This window comes from Penicillium pulvis (genome assembly GCF_028828015.1).
Source record: "Penicillium pulvis strain IBT 33274 chromosome Unknown contig_12_segment0_segment0, whole genome shotgun sequence".
Classification (NCBI taxonomy): Eukaryota; Fungi; Ascomycota; class Eurotiomycetes; order Eurotiales; family Aspergillaceae; genus Penicillium; species Penicillium pulvis.
The window spans coordinates 213009-235652 of record NW_026643072.1 but is presented as its reverse complement, the minus strand read 5'-3'; the positions used below and the strand labels follow the sequence as shown (position 1 = coordinate 235652).

General features: G+C 51.1%; 11 protein-coding genes across 11 annotated transcripts; 5 read left to right on the top strand and 6 right to left on the bottom strand.

The window, feature by feature from the left end:
• Positions 1-226: 226 nt before the first annotated feature.
• On the bottom strand, positions 227-2466 carry N7503_001329 (ELMO/CED-12 family protein; the record flags this gene model as incomplete). Its single annotated transcript, XM_057060876.1, has 3 exons — positions 227-684; positions 746-2123; positions 2200-2466. 3 exons carry the CDS (start codon positions 2464-2466, stop codon positions 227-229), a joined length of 2103 nt encoding a protein of 700 aa, XP_056924838.1.
• Positions 2467-3085: 619 nt separating this feature from the next.
• Positions 3086-4718, bottom strand: N7503_001328 (protein phosphatase regulator REG1; the record flags this gene model as incomplete). Its single annotated transcript, XM_057060875.1, has 2 exons — positions 3086-4100; positions 4171-4718. The coding sequence occupies 2 exons, from the start codon at positions 4716-4718 to the stop codon at positions 3086-3088; spliced, it is 1563 nt and encodes a 520-aa protein (XP_056924837.1).
• A 2126-nt stretch (positions 4719-6844) lies between these two features.
• tma22 (putative RNA binding protein Tma22) lies at positions 6845-7670 on the top strand (the record flags this gene model as incomplete). Its single annotated transcript, XM_057060874.1, has 4 exons — positions 6845-6908; positions 6966-6985; positions 7063-7150; positions 7249-7670. 4 exons carry the CDS (start codon positions 6845-6847, stop codon positions 7668-7670), a joined length of 594 nt encoding a protein of 197 aa, XP_056924836.1.
• A 193-nt stretch (positions 7671-7863) lies between these two features.
• N7503_001326 (uncharacterized protein) lies at positions 7864-9197 on the bottom strand (the record flags this gene model as incomplete). The annotated part of the gene is made up of 2 exons (XM_057060873.1): positions 7864-8578; positions 8641-9197. 2 exons carry the CDS (start codon positions 9195-9197, stop codon positions 7864-7866), a joined length of 1272 nt encoding a protein of 423 aa, XP_056924835.1.
• Positions 9198-9867: 670 nt separating this feature from the next.
• N7503_001325 (CGR1 family protein) lies at positions 9868-10522 on the bottom strand (the record flags this gene model as incomplete). Its single annotated transcript, XM_057060872.1, has 3 exons — positions 9868-10008; positions 10203-10348; positions 10453-10522. The coding sequence occupies 3 exons, from the start codon at positions 10520-10522 to the stop codon at positions 9868-9870; spliced, it is 357 nt and encodes a 118-aa protein (XP_056924834.1).
• A 459-nt stretch (positions 10523-10981) lies between these two features.
• Positions 10982-12243, top strand: amcA (putative mitochondrial ornithine carrier protein AmcA/Ort1). The gene is made up of 2 exons (XM_057060871.1): positions 10982-11232; positions 11296-12243. Exons 1-2 carry the CDS (start codon positions 11125-11127, stop codon positions 12154-12156), a joined length of 969 nt encoding a protein of 322 aa, XP_056924833.1. The 5' UTR covers positions 10982-11124; the 3' UTR covers positions 12157-12243.
• Positions 12244-12460: 217 nt separating this feature from the next.
• N7503_001323 (uncharacterized protein) lies at positions 12461-13252 on the bottom strand (the record flags this gene model as incomplete). Its single annotated transcript, XM_057060870.1, has 2 exons — positions 12461-13143; positions 13198-13252. 2 exons carry the CDS (start codon positions 13250-13252, stop codon positions 12461-12463), a joined length of 738 nt encoding a protein of 245 aa, XP_056924832.1.
• Positions 13253-14039: 787 nt separating this feature from the next.
• On the top strand, positions 14040-15119 carry zrfA (high-affinity Zn(2+) transporter ZRT1; the record flags this gene model as incomplete). Its single annotated transcript, XM_057060869.1, has 1 exon — positions 14040-15119. One exon carries the CDS (start codon positions 14040-14042, stop codon positions 15117-15119), a length of 1080 nt encoding a protein of 359 aa, XP_056924831.1.
• A 301-nt stretch (positions 15120-15420) lies between these two features.
• N7503_001321 (NAD(P)/FAD-dependent oxidoreductase) lies at positions 15421-16765 on the top strand (the record flags this gene model as incomplete). The annotated part of the gene is made up of 3 exons (XM_057060868.1): positions 15421-16236; positions 16293-16589; positions 16637-16765. The coding sequence occupies 3 exons, from the start codon at positions 15421-15423 to the stop codon at positions 16763-16765; spliced, it is 1242 nt and encodes a 413-aa protein (XP_056924830.1).
• A 189-nt stretch (positions 16766-16954) lies between these two features.
• On the top strand, positions 16955-17559 carry N7503_001320 (cytidine deaminase; the record flags this gene model as incomplete). Its single annotated transcript, XM_057060867.1, has 4 exons — positions 16955-17161; positions 17219-17304; positions 17359-17440; positions 17515-17559. 4 exons carry the CDS (start codon positions 16955-16957, stop codon positions 17557-17559), a joined length of 420 nt encoding a protein of 139 aa, XP_056924829.1.
• A 335-nt stretch (positions 17560-17894) lies between these two features.
• N7503_001319 (vacuolar protein sorting/targeting protein 10) lies at positions 17895-22442 on the bottom strand (the record flags this gene model as incomplete). The annotated part of the gene is made up of 2 exons (XM_057060866.1): positions 17895-18522; positions 18580-22442. 2 exons carry the CDS (start codon positions 22440-22442, stop codon positions 17895-17897), a joined length of 4491 nt encoding a protein of 1496 aa, XP_056924828.1.
• Between the last annotated feature and the right edge of the window lie 202 nt (positions 22443-22644).

Sequence of the window (22644 nt, the reverse complement as noted above, 5' to 3'; positions counted from 1 at the left end):
GTACCTGTGGAGCCTAAGGTACATACCGAGATAACACACATCTAAATGCTTTTAATCTCATATCTCACTGAATTTCACTTTTTGCAAAAAAAAGCTCGACTCCAATTGGTGTATATCTTACACATATGTCCAGCCATGGGTATATCGACATGATTCCAAACCAAAACACAATCATGATGTACAATAAAACAAATCCCAGTTCTCCCGATCCGCATTTCGTCCTGGTTCAGGCGCCACCAAAGACATCGTAATAATAATCTTCATCCAGTCCGTCCCGCGCAGGCACTGGCGGAGCCTCGCCCGCAAAGGTAGCGTCGTCAAATCGAACATTAAGCAGACGGATCTTAAGCCCATAGTTGCTGACCAGGTCGATCAGCTTGTTCGTTTCCGCTGTAATTGGTTGCTGGCTGAGCAGCATGAGCAGTCCATCCAACCATTCCGAGGCCACGCTGTGGGACGGGGGTCGAAGGGTAAGGAGCACCGTCTCCTTCTGTGTAGACCGACTGCCCGTCCGAGCATGACCATGGTTTTTTGATTGGCCTGTTGCCGCTGAGGGCTGCGCATGACCATGGATAGTAATCTTAGTCGAGGCCTGACGTGGAGCTGTCTTGACAGTGGATGAGGAGGAGTGGTCGGGATTGGTGGAGATGTTGGAGACGACGGATGAGACAATGGAGAGGTCAACTACAAGAACAGATTAGTAGGAGGATGGCAAGAATAGTGTAGGTCAAAGGCTGGCTCTCACTCTTTTCAGGCAGAGCATCTAACTCGGGAGTTCTATCCCCGATCGAATTGAAGTCTCCGAAATGTAGATACCGGCGATTATGCGACAGCTGCACATATTGATGCGAGGCTGTAGACCGGGTAGAGTTCGGCTCGAGCTTGGAGTTGGAATTGGAGTCAAGCGAAAACCACGCGCCTTGCAACAGGCAGCGAATGCGCTGCTCTTTCACAAATTGAAGAGCTTCATGGTGAAGTTCTTCACGCACCTGTTGCAGGTGCTGACCCCATGCATCTTCGTAGGTTAGTTCCAGGAGCTCCATCTGTAGTTCCCGCAACCGATGATATTCGAAGTTGGCCAGCTCCTCCTCGACATCCTGGACATCTTTGGTCCGGCCAGCCCCGCCAACCACTGATTCCATGAGAATGCGAACCAGCTCTACCAACTTATCTAGATCCTCCGTCTCTGCCGCCGTGGCCTTCCACATCCGGAAAAAGGCCTGCAGCCCCGCGACATGCAATCGAGTCCAGTGGAGAAGCAGAGGCTTGAATAGCTTGTCCAAGCTGGATCGTGATTCCATAAGCATGTAGTTTTTGGAATCGTCCATCTCAGACTTATCAACCTCGAAATGTTCGTACAGGATGGATGTCAGGGCGAGAGATGCTCGCGCGATCGGGCACCGTTGACGCGACGGCTTCGTAGACTGCTCGAGAAGCATTTTCTGGAACTCATCCTGATGGCTGCGAACATAGTCCGCTAGGTCCATCATGCCCAGAAAACCCACCTCGTAGAACTCCGCAGCGGGGCTCTCGGACTCAAATCCTAATCGACGCCATTTTTCTGGATGTTGTCTTTTCGAGCGTCGCATATCCTCGCCATTTCCTGTTGTTTCCTCCGACCCCTTGGCAGGATTACTGGCGAGGTAGATTCCCTTCAGTGCGCGACGGTGCTCGGGCTTTTCCTGGTGCAAGGGAATGTCTCTCCACTTCCGGAGGAGCACTTTGGTGAGGGACTGGAACTCAAGAAGTGGGGGTGCTAGATCCTGAAGGGCCGAGTCCTGCATGAGCACATAGACGGCTCGTATCACACCGAGGTCCTGCAGTTTCTGGATGAATTTCGGCCATTCTGCCTCCGAATCGTAGGTAATGGAATCGCGCATGAGGGAATTGATCAATTGGAGCGCATTGGCGCATAGGGCATGATCCGCCGAAGAGAGCCGACTGACCAGCATCTCCAGAAACTGGGGATAGATTGCGATCGCTGGTTTTAGGGCACGAAAGCCAAAAATATCCGCCTGTGATGGGTTGCCTCCGGCATGTGGATGGGAGACTACAGATACGAGAATTGACATGGCGCCTCGAAGGATATTGACGAGAGGATGGGTGACAATCAATTCGACAATCTGGCAATTTGTGACATTATTGATTAGCGAATGAATGGCGAGCGACGAAGGGGAGAGGCTCAGGTTCCTTTCTTACCCGTTCGACCAGTTCCTGATCAACGCACTCCCAACCTTTGTCAACCTCCAGCAGTCTTGCAAAGCTTGTAAGACTATAGGCCAGGGTATTACCACTGGCATGGAGAGTCAAGTAGCGCAGTCGAGTCAATCCACCCTCAATAATAAAGAGGTCGGCGAAGGACGGGTCCCCAATATTGCTCTGGAGCTTAAAGACGGCCATTTTGCGCACGGCATCCTCATCGCTCCCAAGGCGCTCCACCAATTCAGGGACATTGACATTCTCCATGATGCCCCCCTTTTCTTTGATAGAAAAAAAAAGTGTTTGTGGGCCAGAGGGAGTTGTTGGAGGGGGGGGAAAGCAAGAGGAAGTGAGCGCGAGTTGCAAGGCGGGTATATCAGGGGTCACACTACTTTGGTACTGTGGGGGCATTGGGATCCGAACTATATAATATTGACCAGTTATATCTAGACTTTAAATATCGCGTTATGATATTTTATATATGTACTCTGTGTGGATAATAAAAAAATATGTATATCAATTATTCAATTATCACAATTCATTTCATACATCAAGATAATCCAGCTCGGGGTGGATTTCCGGGGTTCGGCATCTATACTCCATAACATTCAGAATACTCATCATTAATCAAGACAATAAACCAAACTCCGTGCAGATGCAAATGTGCTGAGAGCCAGACAGGATCAGAAAATGAACAAAATCATCTGCTGACGTATTATGTACGAATAAGGAGGATCTGACCCTTCCTAGTCATGAAGGTGGTCTTCCTTGATTTTTCTTCACGTTTTTCTCTGCTGTTCTTTTTGGAAGGTGGAAATGGGAGAGGATCAAGTTTGGGGACCGGCCAAACTTAGATCCTGCATAGAAAAGGTACAGAATGTGAGGATCATCGTCGCCAGCCGACATTCCAAATGACGTGGGCAATATCCCGAGCCGTGTTGACCGTATCCACCACACGACCCAGGATGGTATGGTTCACAGATTCGCCTTCGCGTTCACCTTCTGGGTCACCGTAGGGCATGAACATGCCAGAAGTGGACAACTGCAGCGGACGATCCGCCAGCTCATCTTCCTCCTCGGGGACGAACCAGGCCAGACGATCGCGGTAATGCCCAGTAAAGTCAAGGCTTGGATCTTCGTCGTCGTCCAGCAGGAAGTTGGCAGACGGTGGTCGGAGAGTCTCCACGGACGGCGTAGGGGACAAGGAGGAGGTGGAGGGTGAGGGGGATGGAGAGAGAGCGGCCCAGCGATCAAGAATTGAGGACTCACCCCGAGGCTCGGGGGTGTCACCGCGATATTTAAGGGTGGTGGATGGGAGAGGGGCGATGGTTTTACTCTCGCCGCTAAAACTATTCCGGGGAGTGCTGCGGGTGCTGATGGATGCCTCCCCAGAGATCTGACGCATCATGACCACCCCGTCATCCGACGAGGACTCTTCGTCAAAGGTCATGGGCCAGCCTTCGTCCCCCTTGGCTTCGACCGCGATACATTGCACCACCTCATTGTTGAAGTGGATATGACGCCGCTCGCTGGGGGATGTCATCCCCGAGGAGGAAGAGGTAGTCAAGGTGCCCCCAAGTGAATACGTTGAGCTCCCTGTGCGATGGTGGAGTTGATCCAGGTCGGTATTGGACCGAGGAAACGGCGGGCGGGTCCAGCCTTGTTCGGCTTCTTGAGCCTTGAGGATCGCCCCGGCATGTTGGAGAAGAGTGTGTTGGGATAAGGACCGCTGGAGCATGGTCTCCGAGGCGGTCTTTTTTTTCAAGATAGGTTTTCGCTCCAGATAAGAATTGGGGGTTTCGAGGCGGCTGGGTGGCGGCGACACATCTGAGGCCATAGCGTCGCTCGAGGCGGATGTTTTAAGTGGTCCGTAGAGCCAAGTGACATCACAGTCTTTTAACCTAAGAATGCTGTTAGCGCCTGGGGGGGGAGCTTTACAGAAAAGGAGATTGATGGGGATCCTCGTCGCACCAATTTAAGGTCTCTGGGGAGATGGTCCCCAGATTATTCTTGGCCTTGGCCCACGTCCTCCACGAGGCATTTTCCAGACGCACGCCATTGCTATAGTCGTTCTTGCGGGCGGCGACATAACGCCAGGAGGACCAAATATCCTCTTCTCGCCAGTCATGGGAAAGGTAATCTACATGTCGCGAGGGTTCATCTTCGACGGAGGTATCGTCTGCAGCCGGGGTCCCACAGGTCCACGCGGTTCCACTTTCAGACGCGTCGCTCAAGGCATCAGAATCCTTGCGGGCCCGGCCCGACTCTCCCTCGTACGATGGGAGGATCAAATCCTCGTCGAGCGACAGGGTGGTGGTGGGGGAATATTGATCGATTTCGGTAGGAGAGAAACTCGGCGAAGGAGGAAGGGAGAGTGGCGAGGGGGAACACGGGGTGGGATATGCATGTTGCATGGGGGATTTGGGGAAGTCGAGGAAATATCGCTGTGCGGTGGGGGCACGTAACGGGTCCGGGGAAAAGGGCGAAGGTTGTTCGCGGGGAGCGAGCATTGCCGTCATTTCCAATTATGATAAGGTCACACGGAAGAAAAGGGAAGCAAAAAGCAACAGCAAAAGTCAAAAAGATTCGAAACGAAAGAGAGAAAAAAAAAATAAAAATTAAAGGACACTCTCCATTCCTATTATATGTGGAGTGGAAGAACCAGAGGAATGGGGGACTGGGGAAGAGAATGGGGAGATTATAGAGAGGGAAGGGAGAAGAGAGAGCGAACCTTGGAATAGAGAATAGAGTTGTCGCCACTTATTATCTAACGACCTAGACCGATAATTCATGCAGGATTCCCCACCAAATCCGAAGTCGATCCTCGAGTGGAGAAGTCGGAGCATCGCGGACTTGGTTCTACAACCTAAAAGGGTCCGACCACTACAAAGCGCAGTGGCACTTTACTTGCATCTCGTTCACATTGGAATGAAATGCAAACAAGTACCCGTACCAAGGATGAGGTAAGGCAATATATCTATTATAGGAGGACAGTCTCTATAACCTATAATATCACGGTCTGATATGAATATGAGGGGTTAGATCGTACCCCCATGGACTTCGTCTAGAACCTCTATAGGACCGTGCGGTTGAGATCCGCCACTTCAGTCCACGGACCGTGGGCCAGAGCCCATTGACTTTGCACGATAAGATCGAGATGAGGAAGACGACAAGATCGATGACTCAGGAGGCTTGGAATACAAAGAAACACCTTCCGTTCGCTGGTCTACACCAGGTGTTTGATAGGGATGATAGGGATGATAGGAATGATAGGAAGAGTAGAAATAAGAGGAATGATACGAAACCACTCGCGACTCTCCTATGGTTATGGGAAAGCCAGACCTGCTCTATCTGCAACGATGACCTGCATACACATTGACTTTCTTTTATTAATTGTTTGAATTTGATTTATCGATTTATTCCTATTTTTTGCATTTGCCATGTTGTTTCAAGATAGCGCGAGAGAAAGGTGGAGGCAATTAACAGTGTCGTACTGCGTACACCCTTGTCTTTTGTCTGTGCGTGCAAGGTGATTGGTCTTAACCTAATCCAACAGAGAACACCAATGGAGAGAAGAATCTGGGCCAGTGGTATCGCTGCATCACTGCATGTTACCGATCTTCGGAGAGTTTAGGCCCCAAAGACCTCTCTCGCTCATTCTCAAGTCCTTATGCAAGGTGGATAAGATGAGGGCCCAGAATCCAATTGATTGTCCTTCCGCGGAGCCATTCTGGGGGTGGATGCCAAATCAAACCCCCTCCCCCACGGGCCCTCGTGTTCCTGATTTCTCGGGATCTCGACTTCTTCGGCTTCTTAATTGGCTAGGGAACCCACCTCACACAGAGAGATACCCGGGACGGGATGATGCACTCCGGATCCCCTCGCTTTCCTTCCCCCGGGGGGTAAGTGGATGGCGACGGCGGATCGTCAGTCCTATCTTATCGGAACCGTTGCTCTCTAACGGCCGTGCGGATCGATTGAGAATCAGGCGCCAATGAGCAGCTTCAATGCTGCTATCGTGCCCCTGCGAGGACTCCGGGTTTGACGCAGCTTCTCAACGGCCCGGCTCTGGCCTGCATGGCCCCAATGACAAACAGACAAGGCTACGTCGGCAAACCCAGGTGGTAACGTAAAACCCCCATGCACAAAGAGGGCCAGGCGATAACGACCCCTGGAGAAACTTTGGCACTCGACGCCACCAGAAGTGCATGGTATGCAGTGGTGATTTGGTCGCTTTGCGCCTTTGCGATGCGTTGACCCGACTACAATCTGCAGGTAATTCCTCATCGCCGGACAAGGTCCAGAATCATGAAATTGAGTGACTCAATTGGCCTGATTCCTCGGATAGATTGGAGTGTACTGAGACAGACCTTGAAAACAAACCTTGGGAGTGAACCTTGTAGAACCTAGGGACTTTTGTCACTTGGAATCTGGAAATTTGGCACTTGGAACTTGGAATCGGGAAGGTACTTACTTGTTTTGGTGCTTTTGTGCTGGGACGCAATCTAGAGTACGTAATGTAATGTGCATAAGTCACCTGATCCCGAGTTAGCGCTGCTGATGTAATCTGCCCCTCGTGGAAAAAGAGCTACCGAGTTCAATCGTCAGTGGTCGAGACCCTATACTTTCCCCTCATCCCGCAAACATGGCTGAGGTGGCAGATTCAGGCCCGGTCGAGCCGCAGGCCCGCCATATCGTGTACTGTGGAGGTGAGTACCCCCGGGGTATCCCGTGTGGAAGACCAGGCTGATCGTAACCCCGCGCAGTGTGTACTCTACCCCCCGAGGTATGAGCTTCCCAGGATTCAACTTTCCCCTCCCCACCTCGGCCTCATTGACCCATGTCTGGATTCAACCTCTCTAGTACTGTGGATTTGGAGGAACAGCCAAGAAATGTGAAGAATGGCTGAAAGATGAAGAGCCGGAGCTCTGGAATCAGTTACATTCTGAAGGTATGCAATCAATCGGACTTCCTCGGAGCTTCCAGGGCGACCTGGGATCTGAATGTGGCAAGCCACTAACCATCACCACCCCTGCTCGGTGGCACCAGATGCTCTGAACGCCAATTTGTCCGCCCTCTCGGTCTCCGCACAGGAGCGTGCCGCCAAAGACGCCGCCAAGAAGGAAGCCAAAGCTGCCCAGAACGAGGCGCGAGACGTCGAACGCAAGGCCGCGTCCAAGGTCATCATCAAGAGAGTTGAACGCAACAAGCGCAAGTACGTTACCGTCATCTCAGGTCTGGAGGTCTTTGGCCTGGAGAACAAGAAGCTGGCCAAGGAACTGGGCAAGAAGTTTGCCACTGGTTCCTCCATGACCCGATCACCCTCGGGTACGGAGGAAATCACCGTCCAGGGTGATGTCAGTGAGGATGTGGAGGATTGGCTACTCGAGGTTTATGGCAGCAAAGTGCCCGGGGCCAACATCGAGCTGGTCGAGGACAAGAAGAAGAAGAAAGACCCCGCTGCCGTGTAAGGTGGGGCCTTTTATCTTTCTTTCTTTTTTTAACGATGATGAAGTAACAATGGGATATATTGCGCGGAGAGGGTATCATGACATGACCAAAAAAAGAAAACCAAGTCCAGTACAGAAAATGAAACGCTTTGTACATCACAGGCAACCCAATCCTGTAGGAGTAACGCCAGCAGAGGAGAAAGCAGGTGTTTAATTACAGTTCATCCAGTACACATAGAGGATCATCAGTCGGTGCAGCGTCTGAGCTGGCTAGAGAACTCATGGCCGTGACGCTGTTTGCCTGTTCCAGGCTCTGTCGACGATCTGCCAGACCGGATGGATACCATGATGAACTAGTCGTGACCTCCGAGTCACCCAGAACGGATTCCCAAGTGTCTAGTGGATTACCAAGGGAAGTCTGGTTCAATGTTTCGATTAGATCAGGGAATTGGCTAGAGGATTGCAGTGCGGGCCAATTTTGGATCACGAGAGCCAAGACGAGCACGAGCAGGCCACTGGTAATGATGGCCCAAAAGATTCGCAGTCGACGGCTAACTCGAGACTGCCATTCTGACTCTCGTTGGTCCCAGCGGTCAATCTCGCCTCGGACGCTCTCGAGACGCTTGCCGAGATCTTCGACTCGTTGCCGTCCCGCCTTCATTCGTTTCTCCAGGGCGTCGGCCTTTTGGATCTGGGGCTGAAATCCCTGGAGATCATTGATCTGCTTGCGGGTCTCTTGGTCGAGCCCAGCGGTTTCGCGCTCGAAGTCGCTCAGGAGGGTTGACGCTGTATCCGAGAGGTCCTGGAAGGACCCGATCGTCGAGTTGAGTGCTGTAATTTTCTCAAGCAAGTTATAGTAGGTGTAGTCGAGTCGTCGGGTGACGTCGGTCGCCAAGGTTCCAATGGAGGAGAGCGCGGAGCGCAAGTATCTATAGGGTTCCTGGTGAGCGTGTACATCCTCATATAAACAGCCCAGTAGTTCTGATCTTACTGTTCACCTTGTTTCCTTCGCTTCGTCACCTGTACCAGATCCTCCATCGATTGGATCTCCTGCCTCCGAATCGGACCCAGTTGCCCCTGTTGCTCAGGAGGGTCTAGAATGCTGCCCTTGCGACTTCGGCTGCCGCTGCCTAGTCCCGAGGTGGAATCCGAACCCCAACGCGATCGCGTCGTCTCCCGGGTAGTCGGTCGCAAGAGCCCATCTTCCTCCCGATCCTTGTCACGGCTTCCAGACCAGGTGGGTAGCAAACCTCGGGCACTCGCGGAAGAGGCGAGATGGCTCATGGGGCGTGGAAGGCGGAGTTCGCGCGACTTGCTCTGTTTATGCCGGTGGTGCTGCAACTTTCCCACGTCGAGATGCCAGTCGGCTAAGGATCGGTGAGAGGATCTGTGACGCGTCTCTGTTCCCCCGATCTCATGACGGGAGGCCTGGTCGTCTGGTTGCAGCGGTTCGCTGGTCTCATTGGGCCGTGTGGATCCATGGGTCGGAGGGAAAGTCGCAGAAGCGGGTTTAGTGGAGAGTGGTAATGGATATCTGAAGTGGTCCATATTCGGACATGTCTTCAAGTTGGTTACCTAGGTGGTTTTCTTATTAGTGTTCAGGGACGTCGGATGTCAAGAGTGGAGTGATTGGGGAAAGCGATGACGCCAAGCCATGATGCATTGATCAACATAGAATATATACCGTGACTGCTACTGCAAGTTTTTAGGTCACTAGCCTTGTTCATTCATTCAGCACTTTTATAGTGACTGACATTCCATCTCTCGATATATTCGTTCCAACGATAGTGTAGGTGCTTGAGACCCCGATACTCCAGGCTACTGCACGTCCAACGTGATGTGAATACAGGTGATCACTGTAGAATTGCTTTTGATTTTTACCGAGTCCATGCATTCATTCATGCAACATAATCGGAATTCTGAGGTCTATCATTGGCTTCCGATGGAATCAACTGTCTTAAAACAAGACATAGTATAAAGAACAAAATTACATAGATATCAATACCCAGGAAGAACGCCGATGACCCAATCCCCCCTTCTCATACGTTGATAGTATCCACGGTCATGCTAGGCATATGCGGAATAGCCTGATCATGATTCAAGTCATCGACGGTGAGGAAGGAAGGGGTGGTATATGCTGGAAAGGGTATCCCGAAGATCGTGCACGGTGGTCGCTTCTCCCCGCGATCGAAAGGGAACATAGTCACCGAGTACGAGCTCATGAGTTGAGAAGCTTGTTGCGCTTCTCGCGGCGCTTGAGCCGCTCGACCCGCTTGTGGTGCATTTTTTCCGCCATCTTCTCATAACGAGCCTTCTCCTCCTTCGCAGCGCGACGGTCCTTGATGCGTTGGATGTGGGCCTGAATACGGGTCCAGTGTTAGTCTGACCACGTTACCAAGGAAGTGGAGAAGAGAGGCTGGGACCGAGAGGAAGGCCTAGAGGAAACAAAAAAAAAAAAAAAAAGAACACAAAAAGACTCCCGCCCAAAACCGAAACAGATAAACAGGAAAGAAGGAAAGAAGAAACATTCGAATTATTAAACAAAAGACTCACCTGACGTTCAGCCTCCTTTTCCTGCTTCATCTCCCGTTCCCGTTCCTTGACGGCATCTTGATGCTTGCGGAGCTCTTGACGTTTGGCATAGGATGTCAAACCGGCGGTCGGACGGAAAGCCCGCTTATTGTCATGCCAATTCTTGCCTAGAAAAACAAAAGCGACGATCGGGTTAGTCGGGCTGACAGAACCGAGTAGGGAGAGAATTAAGAGTGGAGACATCGCGGGTTTCGGAGATTCGTGGACTGACCATTCTTGCGCATACCCGAGGCCTTTGCGACAGGCGCGGGGATAACTGGTGTCTCGGCAGGGGACGACATGCTGATCTGCAGGACCTCCTGTTCACCAGATATGAAATTGAGGGGAAAGGTGACGGGACTGGGGAAGGGTGGGAAGGTGCAGAAGGCTTGATATCAGAAGAGTTATCGCGGGATGAAAATTTCAGTTTTTTTGTCAGCGCGTAAGTCGGAGATTATCTGATCGATAACCGGCCTTGGCGGACGCTAACACCAACAAAACCGGTGAAAGATGAGAATACTCCACTATGGAGTCTAGTTTTTTACTTCTTCATTGGTTTCAGGTGGTTCTATTACTCATAATTATCTGATCGGCTTGATCTGATTATGATCTAGTCGTTGAACCTTCCCGATAGGTAATTTACCCAGTACCATATGCAGACAGGATTACTGAGGCTTGGCATTAACGTACACCGCCCCTCGTTTTCCCTCTTTTTTTCTCTGTTCTGTTCGTGCATTCCCCACTTTCTGCATCTACGTCCCCAAGTCCTGAACTGCCGAAACAATTCGCTCATAAAGCCCCTCCCCCCCCCCCTCTTTTATCTTTTCTTTCGAACAATGCTCCCCCGATAACACTTCTTTGGTCGTCTTGGGTCTTGGAAAAAGGGACATTGTTGGATGCCTTGATGGCGACAGCCGAGCATGCAATTCCGGTCAGCGAGCAAGTGATGGAGCTCCCATCGCTCCCCCCCAACCAGGGGTTGGAGGCTATGAAAGATATTGTCTTTGGATCGGTAAGGAGACACATCACCCCCCCCCCCGGATCTCCCTCGGTACACGCTGACCTCGTACACTAGGTGGCTGGAATGGCAGGTAAATTGATCGAGTATCCCTTTGACACCGTCAAAGTTCGACTACAATCACAACCCGAACACCTTCCTCTCCGATACACCGGTCCCCTGGACTGTTTCCGCCAGTCGTTCCAGGTCGATGGTGTGCGAGGACTGTACCGAGGCATCAGTGCCCCCATGACCGGGGCCGCCGTGGAAACCAGCTGCTTGTTCTTCAGTTATCGCCTGATTCAGGATGCCTTGAAGGCAAATGTCTTCCCCAATGTTGAACAGTTGCCCCTGTGGGTGCTGGTGGCTAGCGGAGCGGCGTCGGGCTCCGTCACATCGCTGGCCCTGACCCCCATTGAACTCATCAAATGCAAGATGCAAGTCCCCGTCGAGTCCGCAGTGGGCCACAAGGCCCCTGGACCTCTTCTTCTCATGGCGTCGATTTTCCGTCATGAGGGTATTATGGGATTTTGGCGCGGTCAGATGGGGACTTTGATCCGAGAAACTGGAGGCAGTGCGGCATGGTTCGGCGGCTACGAGGGGGTTTCCTCTCTTTTCCGGAGATACTCCTCTCGACCTTCGTCAGCAACCGATAGCCTTCCTGTACATCAGCAAATGATTGCGGGTGCCGCTGCGGGCATCAGCTACAACTTCTTATTCTTCCCCGCGGACACCATCAAGTCGCGGATGCAAACCGAGGATATCTCTCGGCGCCCTGCCAATGGAGCGCGACAAACCTTTTGGAGTGTGGGGCGTGCTTTGTGGCGTCAGCAAGGCCTCAAAGGCATGTACCGCGGGTGCGGGATCACCTGTCTGCGTTCGGCACCCAGCTCGGCCTTCATTTTCGCCGTCTACGAAGGATTACGACAAAACTTTTGAACGTTAGAACCTACACTTGTCCACAACATAGATCCAGTGTGGTGTTGCACATAGATTTCGGTTGCTTTATCTTTTACTTATACCCGCTTTGTGCAGTTAATATACTAGAAATTATACTCTCCCTAGGTACTTTTGGTCATATCTGTATAGGTCTTCAGGACATTGTGATCTTCTTTCTTAGATGGACCCTGTTGATCATTAACCCTTTAGGACCCCCAAGGGATCTACTGTACCCTCTCACCGTCAATTTGTGATGTAATTGAACCAGGGTTTACAAGATCTCCTAACTTTGTTGTCCTTGGGTCTAAGACTCCATCCCAGCTATTGCCACGATACTCATCTCACCATACCCTCCTTTCGCTGCTGCATCTAGGAAGTCCCTCACGGTCAATGCTAGCCCCTGCTCGCTCAGCAGATCTTCCCCATCAAGTGTGCCCCGCAATAAAGGCCCCTTCATGCCTCCATTGAGCTCCCATACCTGGCCGCTCTCCTGGACAAAGCCAATGAAGTGGTGATGATTCTCATCGTGGGGTGAAGGGGCAGCCGAAGAACCCTTGGATGCAGCCTCCATGTGTGCTTCTTCCAGAAATTCAGAGTCGTACAACAGCCGTGCTCGTCCTGTCGGTTCAAGTTCGATGGCATGCTTCAAGAGGATCCCTAATGTCGAATCTCGACTGACATATCGTCCCCCATCTAGATTGAAGACGCAGTGCAGTAACGCCATCAGACCACAGGCATGTCCAATCGTCTGTTTGATCCAAATGATGGGCTCGTCTGGACCTGACCCCTTATATTCCGGGACCGTAGGTACCATCGCAGACCGGGCTGCATTGTATATGGGCTGGTCCGCGAGGAGGATCAGTGCGTGAATGGGGCGAGGAATCCACGATAGAGCATCAGGCGATGTAGAGAAAACATCATGAAAGGCGAGTCCAGGAGCTATACCTAGATTTTGACATAGATGCGACAGGACCTCTGGATTGTTCTCTGGGGTTTGTCATGAGCAGTCTACCTCTAGAAGAATAATCCGAGGAAACTCACCCAGAGGAATGAATGTCTTGCAGCCTTGAACAATCTCCGCCTTGGGAATAGACATACTGACAATGATGCTAAGAGTCAATAGCGATATGGCCGAGAACAGGAAGCATAGAAGCGGGGAAGCAATCAATGCAAACCAATCTGCCCCACAACTTTCCTTGTTACATCTTGCATTCTTTCTCCTTAAGTGTGAATGTTTCAACTCTGTCCAAGATCTTTGTATGCAGGCAATATGCTCCGCAGATACCAACGCTAACTCCCAGGGTCCCCAGGAAATCAAGGAAGCGGATCCAATGGCTCGGCAAGCTGCCGATTTGCTCCTACCAATGTTCTTCTCTACGGGACCAATCTATTAAGAAATGTTGAATTGTCAGTCTTCACATCTAGAGACAGCACAGATTTTTGATCATGAAGACGCACGTTTGCATATATTGTTTGGTATACGATGATCGAGACAAATCCTCGGATTACTTGGTCAACGTCCACTTCTTTGATTGATATTCTCCACTCTCAACACCCGATGGACCTTCTAAAAACCAATGATGAGACTCACAAATGTCATCCATTACCGAAAACTCCACTTTCCTCAGCCCTATGGAACCCGGAGCAAGCGCATAGGCCTGGTCAACCTGCGTAGTGGGGCACTCAGCCCTATGGACTCCAGTCTGAACCCAGAAAAAAGCTTGCCGATGCCAGGCAGCAATTTGACGAGCTTCATTTCACTCGGAGTTCATCTCGAAATCGCTCATGAGAGCCCCAAGGTACTCATCCAATATTGTCTATAAGATGGTCTACCCAGGAAGGCAGAATGCATCTTTGTCTTTATTTCACTCAGAGTCGATACCATGGCTTCCTTTGATCCGACAAATGTCAACCTGAACACAGCCAATGAAGAAGATGTGCTGTGCTACCTGGCCATCTCAGGGAACGACTACAATGGCCATCTCGGCGCTCGTATCTCCTCTATCTTTGTGATTCTCTTCGTGTCCTCGGCCTTTACGGTCTTCCCTGTGGTTTCCAAGCGGATGCCAGGATGGAGGATCCCATACAGTGTGTATATCTTCGCGCGGTACTTCGGAACTGGTGTCATTGTGGCCACGGCTTTCATCCATCTACTAGACCCGGCATACAAGCGAATTGGCCCCAAGACCTGTGTTGGCCAGTCCGGATACTGGGCTGAATATTCCTGGTGTGCGGCAATTGTCCTCGCATCCGTCGTGATCATTTTCCTGATGGATCTAGCGGCGGAAGTCTACGTTGAACACAAGTACGGCGTGCACAAGGATGAAGATGCCACCAATGCCTTCGTCCAGCATGAGCACCACCTGGATGTGCAGCCTGCCCCGGATACCGAGAAGGAGGTCGTGAATCCCACCTCTACCGAGAAGCGAGTGGATGCATGGGGCTCGGAGGGAGATTCTACCACGGCCGAGAAGTCTTTCCGCCAGCAGATATCTGCATTCCTGCTTTTAGAATTTGGTATCATCTTCCACTCCGTCATCATCGGTCTCAACCTAGGTGTGACAGGCTCAGAGTTCAGCACGCTTTACCCAGTTCTAGTCTTCCACCAATCTTTTGAAGGTCTGGGAATTGGTGCTCGCATGTCTGCTATCCCTTTCGGAAAGCACACCTGGCTGCCGTGGATCCTATGTGCGGCATACGGCCTGACCACTCCAATCTCCATTGCTATTGGCCTGGGAGTGCGGACCACCTACAACCCTGACTCCAAGGTATCGTTGATTATTCAAGGAGTATTGAATGCTGTATCGGCAGGCATCTTGATTTACACTGGTTTGGTGGAGCTTCTTGCTAGAGATTTCCTCTTTGATCCGTGCCGGACTAAGCGCCGGTCTCGGCTGTTGTTCATGGTTGGTTGCACCTTATTGGGGGCAGGAATCATGGCTTTGATTGGAAAGTGGGCCTAGGAGATACTTGAGTGACGAAATGGAGATAAAGGATGGAAAAGAATGTATAGATAGATGTTGATCTCATTCCTCGACGTATATATAGATAGTCATCCCGAATCCATGAGAGAATAATCAATCACGCATATTCTCCTGTCACTACTGATCGAAAATTCCACTTCACATCCTGCGATCTTCGGATGGATTCGTCCAAGCAAAGATCAGCCCACTTCCGATCCGTGGAGTCTCCGCGGAATCTGCACGAATAGATAAGCACTTGAGATGAGGCACAAAGCCAATCCAGTACATTACAACCTTCATAATGCTAGCTCAACTGATCCTCTTCGGCAAAGTAGTCGTGATCCTAGTCCAACAATCCTGGATCAGATTGCGATCACGACTGACATCTACCGTGCACCGGTTCACGTACCAACTAGGCGATCAACCGAAGAACATAGTCATTGTGGGCGCCTCATTCGCAGGATACCACGCAGCTCAATGCCTCGCAAACTCCATTCCATCAGGCCATCGAGTCGTGGTAATTGAGAAGAACAGCCACTTCCAATTAACATGGGTACTACCGCGATTCTGTGTTGTCGATGGTCACGATGAGAAAGCTTTTATTCCGTACGGTTCCTATATTCAAGGCCCTCCTGGATCCTGGAGCTGGATCCGCGATACAGTGGAATCTATCATTCCTGACGGACGTGGAGGAAAAGTCCATCTTGCGTCGGGTGACTCAATTCCTTACGAGTACCTGATTCTGGCGACGGGAGCCTCGGCCGGACTGCCATCGAGAGTATGTCAGACGGACAAAGATGCTGGAATACAGGCACTTGCCTATCAACGAGAGAGAATTCGTGAAGCACAGGATATCGTGGTTGTGGGGGTGGGTCCTGCTGGAATTGAATTGGCGACGGATGCAAAGGCCCTGTTCCCAGAGAAACAAGTCACTTTGATTCATTCGCGGAAGGCCTTGCTGAACGACGGATTTGGAATGAAGCTGCACCAAGCTATTTGTGATAAGATGGGTAGTTTAGGGGTGAATCTTGTGCTTGGGGAGAAGCCGGTGATTCCAGATGGGACCATGGGCGATATCAAACTCAGTGGAGGTGATGCTATTCATTTTGATTGTTTGGTTAGTTCTGAATTCCCTCTCTTTCCCCGTAGGGAACGCAGTTCTGACACTATTAGATCAAATGTGTCGGGCAGACACCAAACTCGAACCTGGTGCGCTTTCTGTCCACCGAGACTTGTACTCCATCAGGGCAAATTCGAGTTAGACCTTCTCTGCAGGTTCTGGATGATGCATTTCCACAGATCTATGCGGCAGGGGATGTCATAGAGGCTGGTTCAATCAAGAATGCTCGTTCTGCTGTTCAGCAAGCGCAGGTCGTAGCGGATAATATCACTTGCAATATTCGAGGCCAACGACAGATCGAATATCGACAGCAATGGTGGGAGGGAACAACGAAGCTCACATTAGGGACTGTAAGTATCAAGACAAATGATGAAGAAAGGTGCTGATTGGATTGCAGGAAAAGAGTGTAGTTTATATCACTGATCATAGTGTTGAAGTGCTGTTTTCCGCACGCAGGCAGAGGGTTGAACTGGACAGCGCGATGGTATGGAAATATTTCGGTGTGAATCCATACGTGAATTATTAAGAGTCCACAGGATCATATATCGACTCATGATATATCCATGCTCTTGGGCCAAGACCGTCGATAGAAATGTGTAGAAGTGAACATGGGAGATGATTAATGAGAGAGTTGGGCTTTGATTGTGCGGAGGAATTTCTACTTATCGCGGCCCCGCATTTCATGTATGACAACTTCCCCTTAACAACTCTCACCATGTCTGAAATTACTGCTCAGGAGTTGGAGATCCTCTCCACTAAGGTCATCGCCGCTAAGGAGGCGGCCTACTGCCCCTACTCCAAGTTCCGTGTGGGAGCATGTCTCCTAACTACCTCTGGCGAGTTCGTGGTTGGCGCCAATGTCGAAAACGCTGCATATCCCGTTGGAACTTGTGCTGAGCGAGTGGCAATTGGGACGGCAGTGGTATGTTTGAGCCCATCAACCTGGAGATGTGCAGGAACTAATCTGGTAATCATACAGGTGGCCGGGCATAAGGAGTTCAAGGCGCTTGCCGTTGCGACAGATGTCAAGCCTGCCGGTTCGCCCTGTGGAATGTGTCGGCAATTGTATGCCTGTCTCTCTTCTGTGTGCTCTTTCGATCGGTAACTGATACCCCTTAGTATTCGCGAATTCACCAATCCATCGTTCCCGGTGTATATGTATGATAAGGACGGAGACTATAAGATCATGACCATGGAGGAGGTATGTCATTTCTCCCCTCTAATCTCTGCTTTTTTCTTTCTTTTAACGATTCTCTGTGATAACCATTGATCTAGTTGCTGCCGGATTCGTTTGGCCCTGAGCATTTGTCCTCCACTTGAGATATAAAGCGATGATGAGACGCGGTAGGACCTAGTATGGAATAGACGAAATGAGATCTGGAATATTGAAGCCAAGACGAGACTCTACAAGTAGATCATAATGTGAATCAGAGGAAGAACAAAGCAAACTCTCTATATCTTTCGCGATTCGAGAATACATCGCAAGCCAAGAGAAAAACTGTCCCCAGCGAGATATGCAATACAAAACATAACAGAAAATAACCCAAAATAAATATAAAAAAAAAGGAAATTCCGTGCGCTCATAATGTCACATATTCCAGTCAGATCCATGTCCAAATCTTCCAAACATTACTGCATTGCGAGGGGAGAGAGGCCTACGCCTCTTCTTCCTCCTCAAATTCGTCGGTGCCCAGCAGTTCATCCTCGTCATCCACCACATGAGAGTAATCGCCCCGGCGAGCAGCAAAGGACCCACGTGTCGCATAAGGTCGGGAGCTCCGACCACGGCGCATCAATCCAGTGATTGTGCGCCACAGGCTGGTACCCACCAATGGCAACGCCTGGGCCACGGCTACCAATCCAGCGATGATGGCGACAGGCACAACGACCAAGGGAGAGTTCCCATCGAGCCAACCGCGAGACCCAGAAGAGCCCTCACCCAAGCGGATTTGCCCGAACTTGCCATCCCAGCGAGTGTACACGAAGTAGCCGAATGCCGTCGCTGCGGCGATCGGGATCACAATGGCAAAGAAGAGACCCACACCGCTGATGCCGTGCTTCTTTTCGAACTCCTTCTCCTTATTGGGGCAGGGTCGGGGAATCTGTCGGTCAAGATCCTGGTCTCCGCTCTGGCAAGTTGTCTGCGGGAGCTTTCGGTAGCCAGTCGGCTCCCAGTACTCGACCAGATTGGGATTCTTCTGGCACTGCAAACTGTGATCAGGTTGGGCCAGACCGGGCACAAGGGCACAACTGCCGTCACTTTGAATCTCGTAGTTGTAGTCGCTGATGAAGAGGTTAGCAAACTCATTTCCCGGGACTTAGGAGCCATTCATTGCTTACCATTCAAAGTCGGCACGAGTGCAAGTACAGTTCCCGGCATCAATGCGGTGGATATGCGGATCACGCCAGTTAACCCAGCATTCGGCGCTGGGCTTCTTGCGCTGGTATTGTTCAATATGTCCAAACAGACAGTTGTCTCCCTGGGCGGGATGCCTAGGAGTCCACAATTCGTAGTCATTGCTCTGGCCGTTTACTTCATCCAGCTCGCACTGACGGTCCCAGATACCACTGAAATCGAGGTTGATCGTCGTGACCTTGTTAGAAGACTTGGACCACAAAAGGAAGTTCTTGGACGTGTCCGACGGGACGGTCGAGATGTCATCAATAATCATCTCGGTTTCCGAAAATTGGAACTCCTTCCAATTCTCGCCCTCGTCGACACTGTAGTACACCACGTTGGTCAGTTGATGCTCCCGGACAAGCACAATGACTGAACCAGCGTCGCCGTACTCAAACATGAAGCGGCCTTTCTTGATTTCTTTCCAGGTAATTCCTGCGTCCCGACTGAGAAAAGTGTTGGCATCGGTAACGGTATCCGACAGGGCGTCACCCACATTACCAACCCCGATCATCAGGCCTATGGCAGATCCAGAGTAGAAGGTATCCCGCCAGTCCCGTCGCGCTGTGTAGCTATGTAGGTGCAGTGCGCATTGATCGGTACCCTGACCCTCGGTGACCGAGCATGCATACTTGTTACCATCAACATCGCGAGTCGGGGGTGCCAAGAGCATCCACTGGCCACCATCATTGTGGGTAATGACTGACACCAGCTTCTTGGCGTCTCCCTTTTTATCCACGTCTGCTCTGTTCCGGACGACGTTGGCGAGCGCGACGCCCTCAATTCCTGCCATCTTTTCAAAATCAACATAGCCTCGGTCATCCATATTTAGAGCCTCTAAGCTCTGAACAAAGTACGTGCCATTGCTGTTGCTCTTGACCAATGAACCGTAAGCGTGACCTTCTTTGGTGCTGAGCTGCACAATCAGGAACAACGCATACGAGGAACCTGGGAGAACGGTATACTGAGGTACATCAATATTGAACGGGAAATGGGCCTGTGCAAAAACGCGGGCATCCAGACTGGTGGTGACGTTCAAGAATTTGTGCTTTTCGGTCGGGTATGTGGCCACGACAATGAAATCATTCATGGTCACGAAGTGCGCAATGTTATCGTTGATCAGTTTCTTATCCGCCCAATTGTCCAGCGAATTACTAGAGACCAATTGCCGGTTGTTCTTACTGTTCTCCTGTGCATATTGCTCACAGATGACAAGCTCTTCACTGTTTTCACGCTTGTCGTCATATGCGAACACGCATGAACCAACCCCACGAAGCATCAATTGCCACTCATGGCCGCGGTTCTTGCTAAAGTAGGCATCAAGAACACAGTCTTTACCTTCACAGGTCTCACTGCCGACCCAGATCATCCAGTCCATGTACTTTTCATGGAAAACCAGAGGTGACATAGTCGCTGGGATATAAGTTGTCGGTTGCTTGAACTTTCGGAAGGAATACCCGCGGTCGATAGTCGAGTAAACCCAGTTGGAAGTGGTCATGAAGTAAGCGCCATCGGTGTAGTGAGGGTGTTGGATCATTTCTCGAACAGTTTCGCCCTTCAATGCGGCAGGCTGTTCCCAATTTTTGCCATGGTCGTGGGAGACGGACATCTCCAGTTTGTCGGTGAGCATGAAGATGGTCTCATCGTCTCCAGAGTTACTCGCTTGTCGTTCAAGGTAGAAGTAATCGGCGACGCCTCCGATGGAGGCAAATTCATGTGGCTTTCCTGCATGGACCTTGCCATCCGTGACGGGAGAGCCGATGGTGGTATTTCCACACGACCGCTCAATTTCCTTGTCGAGATTCTCGCCGCCATCGCGAAGACAGGCGTTGCCGGGGATGAGCCGCCAGCCCGAGGGGCCTGTGTACTTGTCACTAGCGTCCTTGCATTTGCCCGCCGGGGCTGTCAGAGACACCGCTGGCAGGCACTCCTTGCCATCTTCAGAGCGCCGGAAGTTGTAGTCACACTCAAAGTCCTCGACGGAGCATTTGCATTTCTCAAAGATGGGCGCATCCATCTTGAACTCGTTCTTCATGAAACAATCGGCACTGGCCTTTCGGCGTTGGAAGAACTGCTTATGGCCCATCAGACAGTCTGCTTTGCCATTCTCGTCCACCCGAGCAGGCCATGTCTCAACATCGTCCTTGGTGCACTTGCGTTCATGGAGACCCTCGAAATTAATGGAATAAATAAGATCTCCATTGCCATCGCTCTTCTTGCCCACGAGCAAGAATTTCAGGCTCGTCGAGTCCGGGGTCGTCGTCAGGAAAGAAGTCTTGATCTTGTGCTTCAGCTCGAGATCTTCCCATTCTTTGCCATGGTCGATGGAGTATTGGACCTTTTTGGTGTCCCCGTCATCGCTGACAGCCACAATCACGCCACCCTGATCACCAAACTCGAACCGATGCGGGCCCTTCAGTGCTTTCCGCCAATGCAGTCCTGCATCGTCAGAGACATAAAGGTCGCCCTCGGAGTATTTCTTCAGGTGATCACCTGTGTTTCCTACTCCCATCACCAAGCCCGGTGCAGGACTAGAGAACATGCGGCCCAAAGAGCCCAACTTACGCAGGGAGTCATATGTAGTCATCGAGTGCAGATGCAGTCGGTCACCTTCCACCTTGAGTGACTGGAAAGTTCTCCCATCATCGAAACTAATGCTGGTGACGAGCTTTTTATCTTCAGTGTCAGACTCTTCGACTTTCTCCCAATTGCTGACCGTGTTCACGATAACAATGCCTTGGATGTCAGCGACCTTCTCAAAGTCAACCAGTCCGTTAAGGTCACGATTGGTATGTTCGATGTTGGGGGAGAAATATGTTCCGTTCGAATTGGATGAAAAAAGTACACCGATGCGGTTTTCGTGCCATGTGGTCTGCACGTCCAATTGTATACTATAGTTCGTACTCTCCAGCAACGTATACGCATCTTTCTCGACCTTATGTCCACCAAACTCCGCGCGGTGCCATTCGTGAGAGTCGTCACTCACATACAGGGCCTGTTCAGTGGTACCTCGCGATTGAACACCGGCAACGATATACTTCTTGACAGAACGAACCTTGATCTGCACGGCACTGACAGGCAGTCCACGGTTCAGCTTGACCTCCGTACCTTCCACGTCGTCGCGGAAGAAGCTGTCTGAATACACCAAACGTTCCGAGCGATCGGCGGATCGCAGCCCGGGTACCACACAGAGAATGCGGTCTCCCAGGGACTCCTTCACATCGAGGTCTTGACCGAATTGGGGGGTATTCGCTGCCCAGGAGCACTCCAGGATTGTTTCGCGCAGCGGAGTGATGGTCTTGAAGTCATCAGTCGTGTAGAAGGACTGTGTCATACACCCCATGATGAAGCACTCTTCGGTCATGAAGATAACCTTGCTGGGGTCCCAACCATTGAAACTGAACGGTATGGCACTACGCAAGACCATTGGAGGTGCCTTGATCACAAAAGATCTCCATGTCTGACCCTGATCAGTGGTGATCCAGTGCGTGCCGCTTCGGCCAATGATGTAGGCGCGGTTTTTGTCCCATGGGTGCGGCAAGATGATGATCGCGTTTCCTTGAATGCTTCCATCGTCGCCCTTGACCACCTCCCATTCCTCACCACCGTCAACAGAGATATGAACATTGCGCGTACTTTCATCGTGAAAGACGATTGTGTTGGACCCTTCGAAATAAAACAGGCCTCTTGGAGAATGGGTCAATTCCGTCGCCGTGGCCGTTGGTTTGTCCCCCTTTGCCGCAGTCGGCTGTGCGGTCAACGCCAGCAGCAGACCAACAACGAGCAGCAGCCACCGTGGTATCATGTCCGCTGATACTCAGGCATCTGAATGGGGATGTCGGGTTGGGGTCAAGCAGTCTAGCTGCCTGCGGGCCGATCCGGAGGGCGGGATCAAATAAATGGCGAGTAGGTGATGCGGATGGGTTGATAAAATGCAATGTGAGCTGGTCCAGCCCTAGGGGATCCGACAAAGCACAATCTTGAAATGCGAATGATGATAGTTGTGA